This window comes from Gambusia affinis, linkage group LG02 (assembly GCF_019740435.1).
Source record: "Gambusia affinis linkage group LG02, SWU_Gaff_1.0, whole genome shotgun sequence".
Lineage (NCBI taxonomy): Eukaryota > Metazoa > Chordata > Actinopteri > Cyprinodontiformes > Poeciliidae > Gambusia > Gambusia affinis.
In genome coordinates this window covers 26,790,485-26,810,070 of record NC_057869.1, presented here as the reverse complement: position 1 = coordinate 26,810,070, position 19,586 = coordinate 26,790,485, and the positions used below count along the sequence as shown (strand labels likewise).

Here is a 19,586-nt window from a genome sequence, read left to right as displayed (position 1 = left end):
GGGTGGACCTCAGTGACAATAACACCGGGGTTTTGATTTTAGAAAGTCAAAGCAGGCGCGAGTGAATTTTACGACTCCGGTTTGCTGTTTCTTTGTGACCTAAGCAGCTCGATCCCTGAGGATCGGCTCTGTTGTTCCGAATTATCTGTTTAGACTCTGATGTCAGTTTTGGATTGTAAGCTGAGACCTTCTCCTGTTATTGCTTCGGTTCATAACAGAGCTACAGAATCCAGTTTCTACAGTTAGACCTGCGTCACGTCCAGGAAACATCTTTCCACACAACGCCGCGTCTGTCTCATCGGCCCCAGATTTACTCATTGTTTTTTTTCTAAATATCTTGCAAAATGTCTTTATAGTGACTAGTGTAGTGCCAGGACCTCCAGACGATAAAGTATTTACCCCTTCGTCAAGTTTACTCTCTTGGCAACCGATTCGGAATTGGATTTTGGTCGGGGTTTTGACACTCGCGGCTGCAACTTGCAGCTCCGGAGCTGCAAGTGGCTCTTTGGACCTTTCACACCCTTCTTCTGAAGAACTTTGTCCAAAAGTAATAAAGAAGCAACTAATTATTTAAATAGAGATATAATGACGAACACAGGTTATGACTGTTTTTTCGGATTCTTCTGATGGAACATTTGCACTAAATTCTCACAAAAAGAATGACTCCAAGATAACCTGTAATGTTTTTAGGTACAAATATGTAAACTTAAGAAGAAACATAATAGAAACATTTAGTGATATCAACATCCTGTAGAAGAAAAAATATACATTTACTTTGTTGCAATTTTTCTTTTGCATCTTTCTTTGTTTAAAACCTAAAAACAGAAATAAAAAAAACAGTTCTTTGAAATTTAGAACACATTTTCTATAATAGGCATTTAGTAAAAAATTATAAGCACCCTTTTTTTCCCCCAAAAGATGATCAAACATTTTCCATCCTAAGCACAGTTTTATTTAGTTAGACTGAGAGCAAAATGGCTGCTTCAACTGAAGGTTGCAGGGCCTTGGACTAGGCCACTGTGGCCCTTCCAGTGACGGTCGTTATCCTGCTGAGAGGTGGATATCCACTCCACTCCCAAATCTTTTGCAGGTTGTTTCCAGGATTATCTTGTATTAAGCTTCGTTCCTAACTGTTCCTGTTTCCCACAGCATGACACTGCCACTGCCACGGTGAGATTTGTTCAAACTATGTTCTTCATGCAGGCTCAGTTTTTGTCTCTTCTGGTAAGATTCAGCTTTTATTTTCCTTTCACTCACAGCTATGCGCTACGTTGAATGCTTTTATGACATAAATTCCCACTGAAATACATTGGAAGTTTTTGGCTGCGGTGTCAACAAAAAATGTGAACACGGAAAAGAAAATGTATATGGTTAGTTTCATAACTAACCATATACATTAGTTGCAAATTGAACACACACTCATTACGTTACTCTGACTGAATCTAAACCTAGGCAGCCAATGAACTCTTGCGGTATTTCCATTTGCAGGGCTGACAGAAAACTAACATCAAATCTGCTCTTACAGCAACAATTATTGAAGAGAAATATGACATTGTCTGGATAATGTGTTTATGGCTGCGGTTGCCAAGGCAGCGGGCTGTATTCAACTAATGCAGGACATTCAGAATAAGGTGGACTACAAAACAATGGATTGTGTGTTGGATCAGGCCAAGTACCTCCGACAAGGTTAGATGGTCCCATCACAAATTCAATTTGGACAAGGATAATTGAACCAGGACTGCAGTAAACACACACACACACACACACACACACACACACACACACACACATGAATTGTTTCCCCCCATTTCTCCGCCACAGACTTACACTGATTTCATTTTTTTTATTGTTTTTGTTTTATGTTATTTTATCTGTCCTGTCTTCATCCTCCTGCAGCGGATGAGCTCAGCCTCATAGTTCCTTACTGACTCGCACTGACCTGCATCCAGACAAAAAGATGCCGCTACTGACGGCTTCCCGCTCTGCACACGAAGTACATCGTATTCTACAGCTTTTTAAAAAAAATTCCTTAATCTCTTTGGAAAACATCGCAGACTCCGCCGGGAACACTCTGTACGCACGTGAGAGCCCCGCACAGAATGTAGACGGGGCGGAACGGGGCACAGCGGGAAGCCAAAACAAATTAGCTGTATGCAATGTTCCCATTTAAAACGTGTATTATGTCTAAAAAGCTTGCGCAAAACAAGCGGTAAAGCCAAATCTGAAATGTAATGCTTTCATTATCTCTGGCAGCGGAGGCCCAGAGTCATTTGGTCAACTCTTGAACTAATGCTTGCATGCGGACGACGAACTGTAATGGCTGCGACAGGTACACAAGCAGCTGATCTTTCTCAGGTTGGGAGAAACAACGTCGTTCCTCTGAAGCTAACTCAGGCATTGTAGTTGTGATGAAAAGTTTAGTCATATATGAAACAGCTTAAACAGTGTGGGAAAACAAGATTTGGGTGCACAGGTTTAACTTTATAGTCTATTAAAGTTTGAACATGCACATGCAATCATTCTGAGTACCGTACTTGTCCACAAAAAAGTTTCTGGTCTTATTCTGGCTGGATATTTGACTACTTCTTACTGCGGAGTCGGCAGAATTTTTTATTTTTTTTTGGTCTGGCACAGAAATGTGACTTTTAAGTATTGATCAAAAGTCTTCAAGGATTTGGTAAGGGGGCGCTTTCCAAAGGCTTAATAGTAGCCTGACTGAACTGTTTCAAAACTAATTTGGTTGGTCATTATCTGAGTCAAATGAAATGTAATTGGTCAAGATGATCAGGAACAATCCAAGAAGCAAAGTGCATGCCTGGCATGAGCTGGGACATGCTACAACACCAGAATTGTAGCAGGAAAGTTAGTTTTTACATATTCTTTTCTTTTTTTTGTTCTGCATCAGAGTTTTATTGCGCATTCACACCTCCCAAAGCGAACCGGACTTTCCAGGCAAACAAACCAGAGTTTGATTAAAGCGGGCTAAACAGAGCGAGCTTGCTGCCAGCGGGTTGTTGGAATAAAGAAGAAAGAGGCTAAGCTCCTAATCCTTCTATTTCATCACAAATAAAGTAGATGCTTAAAATGTGACACAAATGGGTGTTTTGACAGGATGATAATCAAAAACACCCATCAAGACCAGCTGTGGATTGATTAAAACAGGCTGACATGAAGGGGTGTGAGTGGAAATAAAGACAAAACTCAACTCATGTTTTTGAAATTCATTCATTCTGGAAAATGAACGAATTGTTATCGGGGCTCAGTTTGGTCCCTTTTTATGGACTTAGCTTTCACATTTAACATATTCTACAATGTGCATCTAGAAGCATCGTCCTCTTTTTCAAACCAAGTCGTTCTTAGGGCAGTAGAGGACCCAAACACAAGCAGGAGGCAAGCAGGAGGCAGGCAGAATCGCGCGGTGAGTAGATGTTTGTTGGAAGGCAGAAATGTGGACCAACCAAAACCAATAAGCAAAAATCCAACAACTAAAGAATTGCTTTTGCCACGTTCTGTGCACACATTATAAATATAAATGTTCCTAACCACAGCAGTATTCTCAAGAGGGACACTAAAAGTAGCATCTCACACGTGAGAGTCTCCACCGTAGCAACTTGCCTTAACTAGCCCTCAATTAGCTGAGAGGGAGGACACCTGGGAGCCCCCCACCCATCTTGAGACACGGCTCTCGGGACCAGAGGGGAGGTCGGAGAGAGCAGAACACCGGTTCTGTTCAGTGAGGCCCATTACTGTCAGTGTGAGGTGTAACAAATATCCACAGTGCCTTTTCCCAGAGAGGACATGTGGAGACAAATATTATGAAGAGTGGAATTAGATGCAGAGAGTAACCGTGGTCTGTCTCCATCTCCCAGGGCTCTTGCACTGCAGAGAAACCGGTCTAATGCGGATGATTTAACCTGGTTTTTTTTATTTTTGTTCAAACAGCACGCAGAATATCCTTACTGAGAGCTTGTCAGTGAGAACATCTGGAAATATATGATGATTTTTATGAGACTGCGTCCAAGTTCGATATGTGGTGAATTCAATCTGTCGTCGTCCGTACCGACTCTGCACACGAGTTTCTTTTGGATTATTTTTTAAACCACGGTTTTGTTTTTTCTTATTGACGCACCAGCAAAAGTACAATTTAATAACTATTCAACTCTGACAAAACCAGAACTTTTTTGTTTAGAACGCAAATGAAGATGGTGGCTCAATCAGCTTTTATTGTGCTGCACCACGTGTGGCGATTAGCAGAGAAAGACTAGGCTGCTATGTTTACATGTGTTGAATTATGAATGGATAGCAACTTCAAAAAAGTTAGGAACTTGCAGTGGTGAAGGTTCCTGTTGGCGCGATATGTTTTCTGAGTTTTACATTTGTTTCCTTAGTTAGCTGCAGCGCTAACGCTGAAGCCAAACTTGCTAGCAAGGTGAGATTCTTAACCCCGAGGCAGTTTTTGCCAACAGACTATCTTGGCTTTGGTTGTTAAGACAAAGCCAATTGTTCAGGTTACTTTGTTAGGACAAATTTAGAAGATTTGTGACACTTTCAGTAATGTCTAATGTCTTCAAACCACTTCCTATTAGTTGTTTCTTTTTAAAACAGAGGACAGACCAGATGAGCAAAATAATTGCAACTGCTGGTTAAAAATGTGTAATTTAGTTAAGCATGTTTTAAATGTGAATTTGATTGACTTATAGATCTTTTAGATGTTGAACTTAGTCAAGTCTGGCTCAGAAATACTAATTCAGTTTGACATTTTATTGGTTAAAATCTATCTGCAATTTGGTAAGACCAACTGTGATATTTTACACATATCTATGTAAAAGGTCGTGTTTAAGTTTGCGATCTGAGCCATTAATGCACCTATCTTACGCTTTTACATGCAGCTACTCTTTTTTCTTCTTCTGAATTTATAGCAAAAATCTACAATTTCCAAAATTGTTTTCATGTAATGAGAAAAACGATGATACCACATACTTGCTCCACAGGTGGGAGCTTTTAGCTGAGTGTTAAGACGCCAGAACACTTGGCTGGTGAGCCCAAAGTGCGGTTTTCGCTCTCCTCTTGATCAGTGCAGATGAGAGTATCCGCAGTCATTGGAGTGTCATATGGTGAGCAGATTTCATTTCAGCTCTCGTCTGCTCCAAAGCAAGGCTAACACATCTGAGCAAAGGATTCACTTTGTGAGTGGGCGTGGGTCTCGTACCGACATGATGCCGTTGCCTTTGAAGGTTGATTAAAGTCGTCACCTTGTCAGGAGCTGCATTGTGTGTCACAACAAAGGTAATCGCACTTGAAAGCCAAAGGACTCGAAAGTTCAAAATGAGCTGGTGAGCGACTTATCTCGGGAGTTCAATGCTGCTCACTTTGCTCCCACCGTCCAGCTGCAGGGTCGGAGCCGCCTCATCCCGAGCTTTGTGGCGGGGAAATGGACGGTCCGGTTCTTTCACAAAGCAGTGGGCTTGCTGTGAAGTCTTGGTGAGTCATCAGGAAGGCAGACGTTGTCTTATTCAGAGTGCTGCTCAAACTGCATGACTCCTCTGCAGCGCAGGATTAGAGAAAATTAAGGCAGATTATTGTAGAAAAGAGAACAGGACAAAGAATCAAAGCCAGACAAAAATTAATCCTTCGATTAAAATAAAGAATGGCTTGTTTAATATATAATTATATTCTTTTAGAGCTTTGTAGATGAGGAAGAAATGCAAAGCGTTAATAGTGTGTAAAGAAGGGTGAAACCTGTGAAAGTGCACTGAAGGTTTGTTAACATTTGTTACCTTTAAAAAAATATATTTTTGACTGAAATGGTGTCACTGGTGCAGTAACAAAATACAGACTTATACATTTATTCCAGTATTTGGTCACGTTTCAGATAAAAATCTCAATAATCATTGAGTTGTATTTTATGTCATAGAACAACATAAAATAATGCCTCGTTGTGAACTGGAAAAAAATGATGAATGGTTTTTCAAACGAAATCTCTCAACTTTTGTCTCAGATTTATGTCTAGATTAAGGTCTTTACTTTGATTGGACCATTGTGACATACCATTCTGCCTGAATAGCCCCATTTGTTTCCTGTCTCCTCTGCCTGTCTGTGTCTCCCTAAGTCGTTTTTGGTTTGGTTGATCTTGGTTTACTTGCAATACTGTGAGGAAAATCCAGGCATGAACTGTGCAAACATTTGTCATAAAAAGGAAATTTAGTTTTCATCTTTTATAGACCTAGATTAAACACTGGCAGCAACTGACTCACAGATAAAGGAAGAGGAAGTTTCTTATGTTTCCTGACTATTAAACACCAAAGCACTCACTACGGTATTGTTGAAAATATTCAATACATTGAGGAAAAAAATAAATACATTTATTTAACTTATGAAGCAGTGACTCAACTGAGTTTTAAAGGGTATTTCCAGGCACATTGTGCTATTTTATAGCATAATCAAATAGTTTTGTTACCTTCAGTTGTCATAAAAATGCTGTACTTATCAAATATGACTTATAAGAAACTTGACTTGATGCCTTGAAATTGGGTCTCTGTCTCTTTAAGAGGCTCCTGCTCTTTTGACATCATCCCAACAACGCCTCTCAACCATTCTCAGCTCTCGGGGGAAGCTTTGTGAAAATGGGTGGGGCTTTGTGGAAATGGGCGGGGCTTTCTGACAGCAAACGCTTAGGCACCCTGACTGGCTGCCAAAGGAGAGTAAAGGATTTCTGAAACATGCATGAAAGAATCAACGCATTTTTCATGAGGGAGTAATATTAAAACATGATGTAAAGCTCAATTAAGTTAATTTTTACATAATATCGTCCCTTTAAAGTGACTGGGGTAACTTCCTTCTACAGCCAGGCTAGCTTACAGTAAGTAATAATGCAAAAAGAATGCTTGGTTTCGGCCATATTTTATGTTTTTTTCTTCTCTGTGGTTGTACTGCAATAAATATTTATCTGATCTTTTATAACGAAAGGCTGTTCCTTGTTGCAGCACTGTTGTTTTCTGAGTAGACCGAAGTCACCCTTCATGTACTTTAACTAGGTCAAAATGTTTCTCCGCCCTTTCTTGTTTCTTAAAGGCATGAATGCATGCAATCGGTTCGTTGCTTTTTTAAGGCAGTAGCCCCCTCCAAAAAACAACCATACATTTCCCTTGTTTTTTGTTGCCCTAAACATTTGGATTTTAGACGTGAAAAATAACACTGCGGCTTCAGAAACAACAGCTTTCTGATCTCTGTGCATAAAAAGCTTGAGTAGTCTGGCGTCTCGGTGTTATTGGGCTGTTCTTTCTTTCTGTCCCTGTGGTTATAGGAAATTGGCTTCTGCTCCCAGTTACCCAATCCTGTTCCAGGAGGTGACCACCATTTATTGTTGTCTGGAGTGTGTGTTGGCAGAGAGGCTGCTTATTTCAGACCAGACTGACTTTTCCATCAGAAATTGGGGCAATTATGACATTTAAGCTGTAAATAAACAGACACTAGCCCGTCTCACCTCCAATGACTTCTTTTTTCTTCCTTGCTCTGTGGTAGGCGACGGAAAGCAAGAGAACGTGAACAATCAGACTGATTCAATCCAGACGTTTTTCCAAAGCGGCAGCTACAGTCGGAGGGAGACGTTACGAGAGTGTTTACGAGCTCGAGATCGACCGCCGAACACGAGCCTCGTCTCTCACCCACACCTGTGCCTTGGCTGTAAAAGTGGTGAACGCCGAGAGCCTGATGTACTCTCAGCGAAACGGTGAAAACACCTGGGCCCGCTTGGCGACAAGTGCTTGGCATGGCGCGGTCCCAAAGAGATGTTCGGAGGGAATAAAAGATTATTCCCCGTGTGCGATTGTGTTCCTTTGTGGGAAAGTTTGCACCCTGCCTCACTTTGAAGTCCCTGAAAACAAATGCCCCGCTCCCGAGTGTGAACCTAACGGGCAGACTTGCTGAATAAGCACACCCTTACAAAAAAATCCCATGAAAATCACATGTGAATCACGTGATTTTACCACAAAATGTTCCAAAATCACATGAATACATGTGCTTTCACATGTGATTCACATCATTCACATGTAAAAATTTGTGTGAACCACATGTGAAAGTCACATGATTTTCATGGGATTTTTTTGTAAGGGCAGTGTTTACATTAGACTATCACTAAATCCAGATGTTATTCTTTTTATATATTTTTAAATAATCATTTTAGACGGGCATCCATGCAGTCGTCAAAGCCTCTGCTTTGATTAAACCTTACTTGCAGTGGTGGGAAGTAACAAAGTGCAAGTGCTTCGTCACTGGACTAAGTACAATTTTCATGCATCTGTACTTTATTTAAGTAGATTTAATAATGGATACTTTCTACTTTTACTCCACTAGATTTTACAGTAAGCATCTGTACTTTCTACTTCACTGCATTTATACAAAATCATTGCGTTACTCGTTACATTTAAGTCACATTGCGCTGTTTTTTTTTGTTTGTTTGTTTTTTTCGTTAAAATGTGAAGTTCAGGGACTTAACAAGGCGCTGTAAAATCCAAGCAATAACGTGACCTCCTAATTACGTGTGTCTGTTGTCACCCATCGCCTCCTCCTTTCACTCACACGCGGAGCTCCAAGACATGCGCAGTGGTTTCTTCTGAGCGGGAGATGATGTCTGTAATAGAATCCAACTACATAAATCATAAGATCTCGCCACATGTAAAATCAGCAGAGCTTCGTCCAACTTTTAGCGTCTCTTGGAAAGAAAGCTCAAAGAAAGGTGAGCTCTGTCAGTGATAGACTCCAAGCTGCTGTGCGCATGCGTTGTGTTGGAGCCGCCTAAAGTGTTGAGACTAGCTAGTCGTTTTGGAGGTTATGCTGCTAACATTTGCATTCGTTTACAAACAAATAATCCCTCGATATGTTTCTAACTGAACATTTTTGATGTTGTGCATTTTAGTTATGTTTAATATTACAACTGCTAGCTGCTGCTAGTAGCTCATTGGAAGCCATTGTGTTTAGCTTGTTTATTTATTGTATTTTATATAATATTTAGGTGCAGAAGCTGCTGAGCTGATGCTAACCACCGACTTGATTTCCTCTTTTTTTAGAATAAATATGGCCATCCTGAGAGAGTTTGTCGTGAAGTCAACCCACTGGAGCTCAGATGAACATAGAAGGGTGACTTAATTAATCTATATAATGTGTTTTTATTTGTGATAAACTTCCTGAAATAAAAGGACTTTCAATAATATTATAATTTATTAACGTGTTATGTACCAAAAAAGTGTCTTTCCCCAAAATCTGATAAAAATGCCAGTGCTAAGTAATCATTTTGAGAAATGCAGAAGTCGACACACACTGCAGGACTTATATATATATAATTTTTTTTCCACCCATCCATCCATTTTCTATACACCCTTATCCCTAATGGGGTCAGGAGGGTTGCTGGTTCCTCTCCAGCTATGTTCTGGGTGAGAGGCGGGTTCACCCTGGACAGGTCGCCAGTCTGTTGCAGGACAACACAGAAAACATACAGGACACACAACCGTTCACACACACTCACACCTAGGGAGAATTTAGAGAGACCAATTAACCTGACAGTCATGTTTTTGGACTGTGGAGAACCCGGAGAGAACCCACCATGCACAGGGAGAACATGCAAACTCCATGCAGAAAGACCCCGGGCCGGGAATCGAACCCAGGACCTTCTTGCTGCAAGGCAACAGCTCTACCAACTGCGCCACTGAGCAGCCCTAATTTTTTTTTTTCTTCAAATAAATCTACAAATGAAATATCTTTAAAGTTGTACACTGCAGCAATTTTACAAATGTAGTTTTCTTTAATAATGTATTTAGTTTACACTGTATAAAAATATTGGCCTATTTTTGGAAAATAAATGTTAAATATTAAATTTTAAAATTCCATAACCATTTAAAAAAAAGCCCTCATTCCCCAAAAACGGATAAAAATGCTGACTCGTGACTCGTTTTGTTGTGCTTAAACAGAGCGAAAGACAAAATCTCATCACGTTCTGTGAAACAACAACAATAACAACATTTTTTACGTGGACACATTTCCTTCAGGCCGTAGAAATCCCAGAGGAGGAGGAGGAGGAGGATGGAGCGGGCGGGGGCGCAGACACTACAAGGTCGTGACCCTGCCATGCCTCGCAAGTAAACACACGGCCTTGAAATTCCTCCGCTTTCTGAAACGCAGAAGCCCTGAGGGGAGCTTAATGTAACAGTACTTCACTGATTTCTATTGAGATGTTTGGGGAGCTACAGAAACCAGGACAAGACCAATAAAGAGGCTGCAGCAGTGCTGAGACAGTGCAAAACACAAAATCTTACCAAGTATTTATTTTTGCCTAGTTTCTAGTGCAAATAAGTTGAAATAAGGCAACACATAGAATCTTGTTAAATAAATCTTTAGTAATTATTTTAAAAAAAAATTCTCTTATTAAATGACTTCTTTGATGGTGCATTTCGGCCATTGTAAATAGGAAAAAACGGGGAGTGAATTTCCATGAAAATTTCTGTGTTTGAAAATATTTTTAAAAGTTGACTTTTTTTCTCTAGAATATTTTTGAGATTAATCTCGAAATTATTGAGCATTTTCTCACACATCTTTTGACTTTTCAAACTCAGAAACCTCCATGTTTTGTTCTTGAAGGTTCCTGAGATTAATCTCAAAATTTCTCAGGTTTTTTTGTGGAAATTCACTCGTCATTTTTTGTCTGCCTCCAACAGCCCTAACACACCTCTTCAAATTTCCCCCATGTTAGAAGTCAATAAATAGTTCTTGACAAGTTTCTGTATCTTTCTAAAAAGTTAAAGTTAGTTTTGTCTTATTGCAAGTGTACTACAACATTTGCTCCAGAAACGAGGTAAAATAAACTTTTGTGTGCTTTTCACCGATTTTATTAGGATTTTACAACAAAAGGAAACATAACTTTCAACTTTTTTTAAATAAATTCTTTTCATTGCAATTTCAGCCTTTTACCATTTAACTCGATCAGCTTTACACAAATCGAGACTGAAGTTTTTAACTCATCTTAATTTAAATAGCTCTCCTCTCTGCACTCAACCTCGGCCTTCATGATGCTGTTTGTTTACTTGTGTTCTCTAATAAATCTGATGCCTTCACTGAGCAGTGGTAAACACAAGGACTCTACTTAGCAATTAGGTGACCTCTGAAGACCATTAATTGGACACCAGGAAGTGCAAGAGCACGTGCTATTTTTCTTCAGGACAAAAAAAAATGCCCCTGTGAATTCTTTTTTCTTTCTTTTTTTTACCGTGTATTGTTTGTGACCCAAGACAGCAATTATAAAAAAAAAAAAAAGATATTCAAGCTACACTTGTAAAGAAGCCCAAAACAAACAAACAACAAAAAATCCCATCATGTGCCGCACAGTGTTCCCTTTTTCCCACTGCAGGACCTGAACCCCCGAAACATTTGTGGATTCCACACTAATGTTTATGTTTTTACGAGTAAATGAACAGCTCTGGAAAAAAATTAAGGGACCACTTAAAGTGATCAGTTTCTCTGATTTTACTTTTTATAGGTAAAGGTTTGAGTGAAATGAACATTGTTCTGTTATTCTATGAACTACTGACAACATGTCTCCAAAACTCCAAGCAAAAATTTTGTATTTATTTGCAGGTCAAAATAACGAAAAAGATGCAGTGCTTTGAAGCCTCAAATAATGCAAAAAAAAAAAAAAACAAGTTCATATTAATGTAGAAACAACGGTGCTAATGTTTTAACTCAGAAATCAATATTTGGTGGAATAACTGTGAGGTTTTCAGTGGGGTTCAGTGCAGTGGGCTCTTCATGTTTTCCAGAGCTGCATATGGAAACTGTTGCCTCCTTTTTCACATTTACACAGCACTTTGTGTTGGTCAGTAGCAGAAACCCCCAGTAAAATACGCTGAAGTACATGGTTGTCACCATGTTTTATTCAGTGTGAAAATCACCTTCAAATCCATATAAACTTTACCTCACTCTCCTTCGTTGCAATCGTCTGACGCTGCACTTTCATTGCTTTCATTGGGGAAGTGGGAAATTCTTCAGTCGGCCTCCTTGCCTCTGTCATTCGGTAAATAAGTTGAGACGCTGACCACTTTAGAGAGGGCGTGTCGAGCATCTTGACACATTTGATAACATTTCTCAGAAGCCCTGCGGCGTTTTATCAGCTCCTCTTTTGGGCCGCCCTGAATAGCAGAAGAAGTCAATGCGACAGGAGGACGGGGCTAGCATCCATCGTCTCAAAATGTCAAGCAGCGCAACGTCAGCAGGGCTTCAAAACCTCTTCATTTTTATAATGAAATAGTTAGAAAAAGTAAAAAAAAAAAAGAAGCTTACCTTCCTATCCAGGCACATCTTCATTCAGACCAAAACAGAGTGCCATTTTTAGCATGAGGCGAATTATTTTCTCCTTTAAACTCGTGGATTTACAAGTAATTTATGTTTCTTTGTTGTGCTGTAGAAAAAAAAGAGGCGAAATACAGTTTAAAAACAAACGCATAGAAAATGAAAAGTGCAAAATAACAGACACGACCATGATTTAAAAGGTCATTAAGTGAGCAATATGTGCCCTTAAACGTCACTCCAGCTGTTTTATCATTTCGCAGCATGATGCAGTCTCGTTTGAGAAGAAATTGAGTAATTTTGTTTTGCAATTTCTTGTTCTTGTGCTTTTTAGTAGAACGGTTCCAGGAGAAAACAGACTCAAAGCTTGTTGGTGAAACGCACAGAAATCGACTGGTTTACGCAAAAAGGAGGAAGGAAAACAAAAGTACAACTCAGGTTAGTAAAAATCCATATTCTGGTGTTCCGAAAAATTAAAAAAATAAAATCATCAACTCTCCACCACTGAGTGATGGTTTAGGAATTTTGTGATGAATTGGATTTGCTGAATTTACCGTCAGACATCTTCGTTTTGATCCAATCTATACAAAAGACACTGTTGCACAGTTTGGGTTGCTTGTTTAGTTGAAACTCTACAAACCAAAGCCAGCTGTGTGATTCAGAGACAAAACGCTTCCTGGCAACTTTTCCTAAGAAGCCGGACTTGGATAGACTTCATCTAATCACAACAAACAGCGAAGTGTGTCCAAGACGGAGCGTTTTAGTTCATTATTGCTTCTCTCAGTGCTGGATGACCTGAATTTTTTTCTTCTTGCTGTCGTGTCTAACACCACCAGGAGGACAACTACCAAAAACATCTGTTTGGGCAGAGATGCTCACATTTGCAGATGATTATGCGATTATATGAGTTTAGTTTGCCACCTGAGCAAAGGTGGGTGATTTCACCCACCTTTGCTCAGATATCCCTTAACAAAATCCAGTGCAACTAATGGCCTGTAGATGCAATTAATAAATAATTTCAGCAAGCTTAAACTCTTTTGTGAAGTTTTCATAAAGTCTCAACTTTCTGGTAAACGTGCAAAGCATTACGACTGACCAACATATCTGGCAAAGCTTGTCACTCTGCACATCCTGCAGCCGCAGGTTTTAAGGATGAAAGTAGAGCTAAATAATAATAATTTTTTTAAAAACGGGGGAATTTTGAAGACGATTTTTTTTTTGTCACACATTTCAGAGAATGAAACATATGTTGCTCCATTACAGACAGGCGGAAATACTTCAAGTTGTTGTAACATTCTGGCTTATGGATAATGAAAACCCAAAATTCAGGGTCTCAGAAAATTGGGATATTTATAAAGTTTCTAATTTAAATGCAAGCTGTACTTTCATCTGTCTTTCATCTGTTCATTTCTGACATTGTCTCTGATTCAGGGGTTTCTTGAGACGAGGATTTGTCTGTGTTTAGCATCTCTTGATGATCTGACTCTGTCCTCAGTCCACTCTTTATGAAGCTCCCCCAGATTCTTGACTGGATTTTGCTAGAAAATCCTGTCAAGTTTTTCCTGTTTCCTACTACAGTTTTCCTTCCACTCAATTTTTAATGAAAGTGCCATAACTCTTTAACAAGAGTCAAGTTGTGGGTTTTCATTATCTTTAAGCCATTACAAATGTGTGCAGAACTTAGTTAATATTCTGCTAATGTAAAAAAAACAACTCAATTTCGCTATTACAATGTTTCCACTAAATAATAAATCCAATTAAAATTGCAGGTGAATAAGTTTGTTCATGCAATAAATCATTATAAAACATGCAGTGCCATAATACCAAAACTACTTCCTGTCGTCTTCTTCGTGGTTTGCGCCAGCGGCAACATTCAGTTGTTGATCATGTGACTCGTCTGATGCGGAAAAAGTGTTTCCATTGCAGTTTTGCGAAGCGAACCAAATTCCATTTAAATCCTTCAAAAAAACCCCACCTCATTAAACTTTTTATCAAAAAACGTGTTTTTTCTTTTTAAGTCCATTGACTGTTTCCATTAAGCAAATTTATTTTCGAAATGTCAAATTGCGCAATTATATGGTCAAAGGAAACGCAGCGGGTGTGTAACAAATCCATGTAATGGATGAGTTTCGCATTCTGAAGTGAGTGAACTTATTTTATCCCATATTCAGTTTTTCGGTAAAATCCAGGTTGGTTTTTTTTGTGTGTTAAATTTCATTTTAAGCATTCAGTGGAAACAACTGCTGCTCAGTTTCAGCTCATTCTCAGCTTTTTCTCCAAAAAGATAGCATGAAATCGGTTTGCTTTACCTCAAGAAATGTTGCCTTAGCCAACATCAGCTGCTTGTAAGCCTCCAGAACAGAGATGACAAGTCAGGGGTGGTTTCTGGGGGTTTGTCAGGGGCGAGCTTAAAAGACATCTGTTGTTGATTTCTATCTCAACTGGAGGTTAGCGGCACCGTGCCTCGTTACAGGGACAATATCTGAGTCACTGGTAGAGCTGCTGCATTGTGGGAACTGATGTTATCTCACGATTCTTCTGAAGTGGATGTTGCTGAACGGCCCATTCTGGATCTGACCAGAAGAAACCCTGGTCAGATCCACTGATATTTGCACAACTTGCGTGTTTCCAGATTAGAACCGGCACGTCGTTCTCTCTCGTTTCTGGCTGTCTCCTCGCTGGAACCCTCTGAAGGTGACTGCAGGTGTTTGAGCGCTGCCACCGCTGAACAAAAACACTGCATAAACAGACTGAAGCTGTGGGCTTGCTCCAGGTGTCGTGTGAGTCACCGGCCTCAGGTGTGGGACGTCGCTCCCAGGGGGGTCGGTGTGCATTAGTGGTATGCAGCAGCAGATGGCAAGCCAAGATGAGGCGGAAGAAAATATGACGAGGAAGGAAGGGCAAAAATGGTTTGATCTCCTATTGTACTTCGGATTGATGCAGCACAAACATTGAGCAGTTCTTCAAAATAAAAATTAATACGTTACATGTTACTTCCAAATTTGAATGTTTTTCAAAAATGGAACGTGTCTAAGAATACGATGCATTGCCTGGCAGTGTCCTATTAAGGAATAAAATTTTTTTTATATATACGTTTTCTCCCTTCCAGACAAATGTTGGTGTGTTTATTAAGATTTCGAGTGATCGGCCTTGTGCTCCTGAAAACACAAGTCCTGAACTGAAACATGGTGGTGGCGGCATCATTCTGCGGCCATGCTTTTCCTCTGCAGGGAGATGAAAGTGGGCAAAAAAGTAACAAATGAATGCTTTAACTCAAGGCATAAGTTAGAATTGTGCGTTAAAATGGTCCAGTCAAAGCCCAGATATAAGTCTAAACGAAAAGCTGCGGGAAGATTTCTAAATATATGTTCAAAGATTGTCTTTTTTTAAATTTTATTTTTCATTCGCATAAAAACACCCGAAAAGGACCCAAAACGTTACACCTCCACACCTGTAGGTGGCGCTAAACAGGGAGAAGCGCACATGCGCATAAAGCGAGGTAAGCATAAACACAAGAAGAGAAGAAATGGCGAACATCGAAGCGCAAGTGGAGTCTTCTTTAAAATGTTTTGTAGCTCCTGCAGCGCAACCACGAACGTGTAATCCGCCATTGTTGTTATGTACGTAAGTATGATGAGTTTGGGGTTATAGGTCAGGCTACAGGTTATAGGACTGCTGAGAACGATTAATCTGTTTACAGACTGAAACATACGCATTTTTATGATTACTCTAGAATATTCTGGAAGGTATTACAGAACAAAATATGACTTTTTGGAACATTTGATAACCTTTTAAGACATAATATAATGTTCTATTGCATTCTATAACTTTCTATAATTCCATTGCATGTCCTTCAATGTTCCACCTGGTCCTGTGCTTTTGCAGAAGTTTCTAATACCAGCATTTTCTACAAAGTTCTAAAATCTTCTGTGGTATTTTAAGTAAACAACCTGATCAGTATTTAGGGCAGGCAGGCAGGCAGGCCTCTGGGAGGTTTTCCACTTTCTGAAATTTTCACTCCAGAACCACTTTCCAAGAAAAAATTGCTTAGGGTCCCCTAAAACTTTCCTGTTTTAGACAACAACGTTCCTGTACCTGGACGGTACCCAAGCCTGAGTTATTTTTCAGAGAAGGGGCGAAATTTTACTCTAAACGCACAAAGCTCATGGAGAGACATGTTTCAAAAGACATCGTTCAGAACTAAAAGTATAAATGCATGGCACACTTCTGTAAAAAAAAAAAAAAAACCAGATTGAATTTTATGTGTTTTGTGTTGGTTTATCACAAATCCCAATAAATTACTTTGAAGTTTTAGGTCGTAACTTAACACATTGTTCATGCCCCTTGAAGTCTCCCATTCACAGTCACCTTGCAGGACGCTGTGCAAAGACTCTTCACCTTCTGTCCACTGCTGACCGGCAGTAAACCTCCTCTCTCCCGCCCCACCCCCATACTTTCATTCAGGCAGTAGCTTAGCAATTCAACTAAATAGGCTTACTTGTGAGACTCATCTGCTTTTCCAATCTCAGCCCGCTCTCCTCTGCTTCCTCACAGTTTATGCAAGCAGTTAAGTTGTGCTTTGATTCTGTGTCATTCTTCCCGGTCGTGGCTGCTAGACTATAAAAGCTTTGGAAAGGATTCTCAGTAAACCAGATCAATAAAATAAAAAATACACCTTTGCGATGTCTGTTTTTGGAGGACTGTGGGGTTTTTTTCTCTCTTTTTTTTTTAAAAAGTAGCAATAAAACAGAAGGAATTTGCTGCTCATCGAGCAGGAATGCCCGTTTCCCTGAGAAAACGCACTCGTGTTGCTTTGCATTGATAACCTGGTGCTACTCTGCAGCCACCATCTGCAAAGCAGATCCATGTTGACTGTACGGCTGCTTTCAGAGAGGGGAAGCAGTTCTCAGTATTTAGATCGGACTGCTCTCCTTGGAAGACTAAATGATATCCACGTTTTTGGGTTGTTATTTTTATTTTTTTGGTTTGTTTTTTTATCCTTGCAGACGGGTCGATGTTTGTTTCTCCTCCGATGTTTTTGATCTAATCTCGCTTTCCTTTTCATGGTCAAATGTCGAAAAGTTTCTAAGTGACAGGTTACAAGCCAAATGAGTGAGCTCACTGTGATCATCCAACTGCACTCGTTAAAGTGGAGGTAGTAAAAGAAGGGAGGACCCATTTTTTCCCGTGGGATGAGTGTTTTGTGAGTGTGTGTGTGTGTGTGTTATACAACTTTGCATTTTTCTTTTAAAATCTCCAGGTAATGCATTACATTCACAATGCTATTGGTTGTCACTGGTAACAGCTCTGGAAGTGGGCATTTGAGGCCCAAAGTCTCAAATAGAAGTACAGTACATGTTTACCAGCACAAGTATGGCAGGCCATGTTAACATATTATGAAGCCACACTCAGCGATTACATGTTTATTAGCAGAGTTCTTTTTGGTTAACTTCACATTTCACTGGGCAGGATTTAATCAAAGATATATAAACTGATGAGAAAATTACAAAGGTTAAGATTCAGTGAAAATCTAAAACAATTAAGTGGTTGTCTGGTTGTCTACTTCTGATAGCTGTATTTAAGATTTTTCTTTTTTTAAAAGAACTTTTTAGGTATTTGGAAGAGGTTAATTTCTATTGCTCTTTTTTTATACTGCTCCTAGAACTTATGGAGCCATGTTTCAGCTCCTGATTAACAAAAGGATGTTCTTCCTATAAACACGTCGATAAAATAGTTGGTACATATCTCTTAATGACCAATAAACCCATAATGGTTAATGGAAATAAATTAAAACTGACAAAAATAACTGTAAATAAAAATGGACTGAAAATTAACTAATGACTAAGATATTACTTAATGGTTCAACAGAATTATTTTCAAAATAAAGTAATAAAACAGGCCAAGACAAAAAGTATGGCATCTCTAGAAAAGATCGGAAATATTTTTTCAATTTAGCTCACTCTAACACATGGCAGGATCTTTTATTCTACCATAAAGTAATTACGACCTGATTCTTCATGGAACAAGTCATGACAATGGCTCGAAATTGGAGTTTGACATTTTCAATTATTTATTTTTTTTTAACCAAGCTGTTTTATTTATTTGTGTATTATGAGGTGAAGGGTTGCCCATGGATATAACTAAATAATGTGATTTTAATAAATAATTAACAGTAAATCAAAAAAAAAAAAAAAAGTCACCGACTAGATCGCCAATAAATATTTGCGTTATCAAAAAGTATTCATTAGTTTTATAGTTTCATTTGATATTTTAAGAGTTTACTTTCATCTAGGCCTTGAGGAACACTAAAAAATAAGTGTTAACTGAAAAAAACTATGTCACTATGTCGTGAAACAGTATATGAAACAGATAATATGTAAAAATAAATAAATCAATAAATTTTGATTCTCTTCCTTCTCCCTAACTAGAAACAACCAATCAGAGCCAGGAGGCGGGTCTTGGCGTCCTCACTGCCTCCATGCTACTGCTACAGCTTTCCCTGTTAGCTCAGGCTGGTTAGCATAGCCACCGATGATGGCAGATAGACGGTTTTTCTGTAATGGTAGGTTGTTAGCACATTTAGCAGTGAGTACATCGGCGTATATGAGGGACAGCGTTAAGACCCTCATCCTGGCTCTGATTGGTTGTTTTTGACCAGGGGCGGTGCACTTCTTCAGGCAGCAATAGTGCCATAGTAGCTCTGGGAGGAGGAATCTTTTCGCAGATTATCTGTCTCATAACACACCGTAATAACATGGTGGCAGTTTTAACAAAGATGTAAAAATAAATAAATAAAGTGCTTATTAAAGTTACTCACCGCAGCTTTAACATCAGGTGTGGAAAGCTACACGTTTTGTATGATAAACTGTCTTGCCATACACATGTACCTCAATTTGACGGCGCCGGTGACGCCCCGCCCGCGCCGTGACGCAGAGCTGACAGAGGAAAGCTGCTCCAGCCGGAGGACAGGGGGAGAGCCAGCGATGGCTTCACTCAGACAGGAGCACCGCTATGGGCTCTCCTGTGGAAAAACTACCAAAAACAGCTCCAACATTACTCTGTACCACGTCAAGCTGACGGACACGGCCATTAGAGCGCTGGAAGCGTATCAAAACCTCAAGGTACGCCATTGTTGTTCTTAATTATTATTTTTTTGGTTTTTGCCTCTTTAAGAAGGGGCATGTGTGAGTGTGTTTTTCTTTTCTCACGTTTCAAAAAGTTTCCACTTTCTCATTTGTGATATTGCTCAGCTGCGG

General features: G+C 39.5%; 1 protein-coding gene and 1 long non-coding RNA gene across 2 annotated transcripts in view; one reads left to right on the top strand and one right to left on the bottom strand.

The window, feature by feature from the left end:
• Nucleotides 1–763: 763 nt before the first annotated feature.
• On the bottom strand, nt 764–12,434 carry LOC122823143. Its single transcript, XR_006369293.1, has 3 exons — nt 12,325–12,434; nt 11,960–12,173; nt 764–5,543 (listed from the first exon to the last, which is right to left on the bottom strand). It is a non-coding gene; the product is annotated as an uncharacterized LOC122823143 (long non-coding RNA).
• A 3,419-nt stretch (nt 12,435–15,853) lies between these two features.
• The window catches only part of LOC122823131 (RNA polymerase II elongation factor ELL-like), a 35,323-nt gene continuing 31,590 nt past the window's right edge, over nt 15,854–19,586 (top strand). Inside the window, exons 1-2 of the mRNA XM_044102424.1 lie at nt 15,854–15,954; nt 19,223–19,451. Coding sequence (XP_043958359.1) covers nt 15,857–15,954; nt 19,223–19,451 — 327 coding nt within the window. The 5' untranslated portion in view covers nt 15,854–15,856. The remainder of the gene's footprint in view (nt 15,955–19,222; nt 19,452–19,586) is intronic.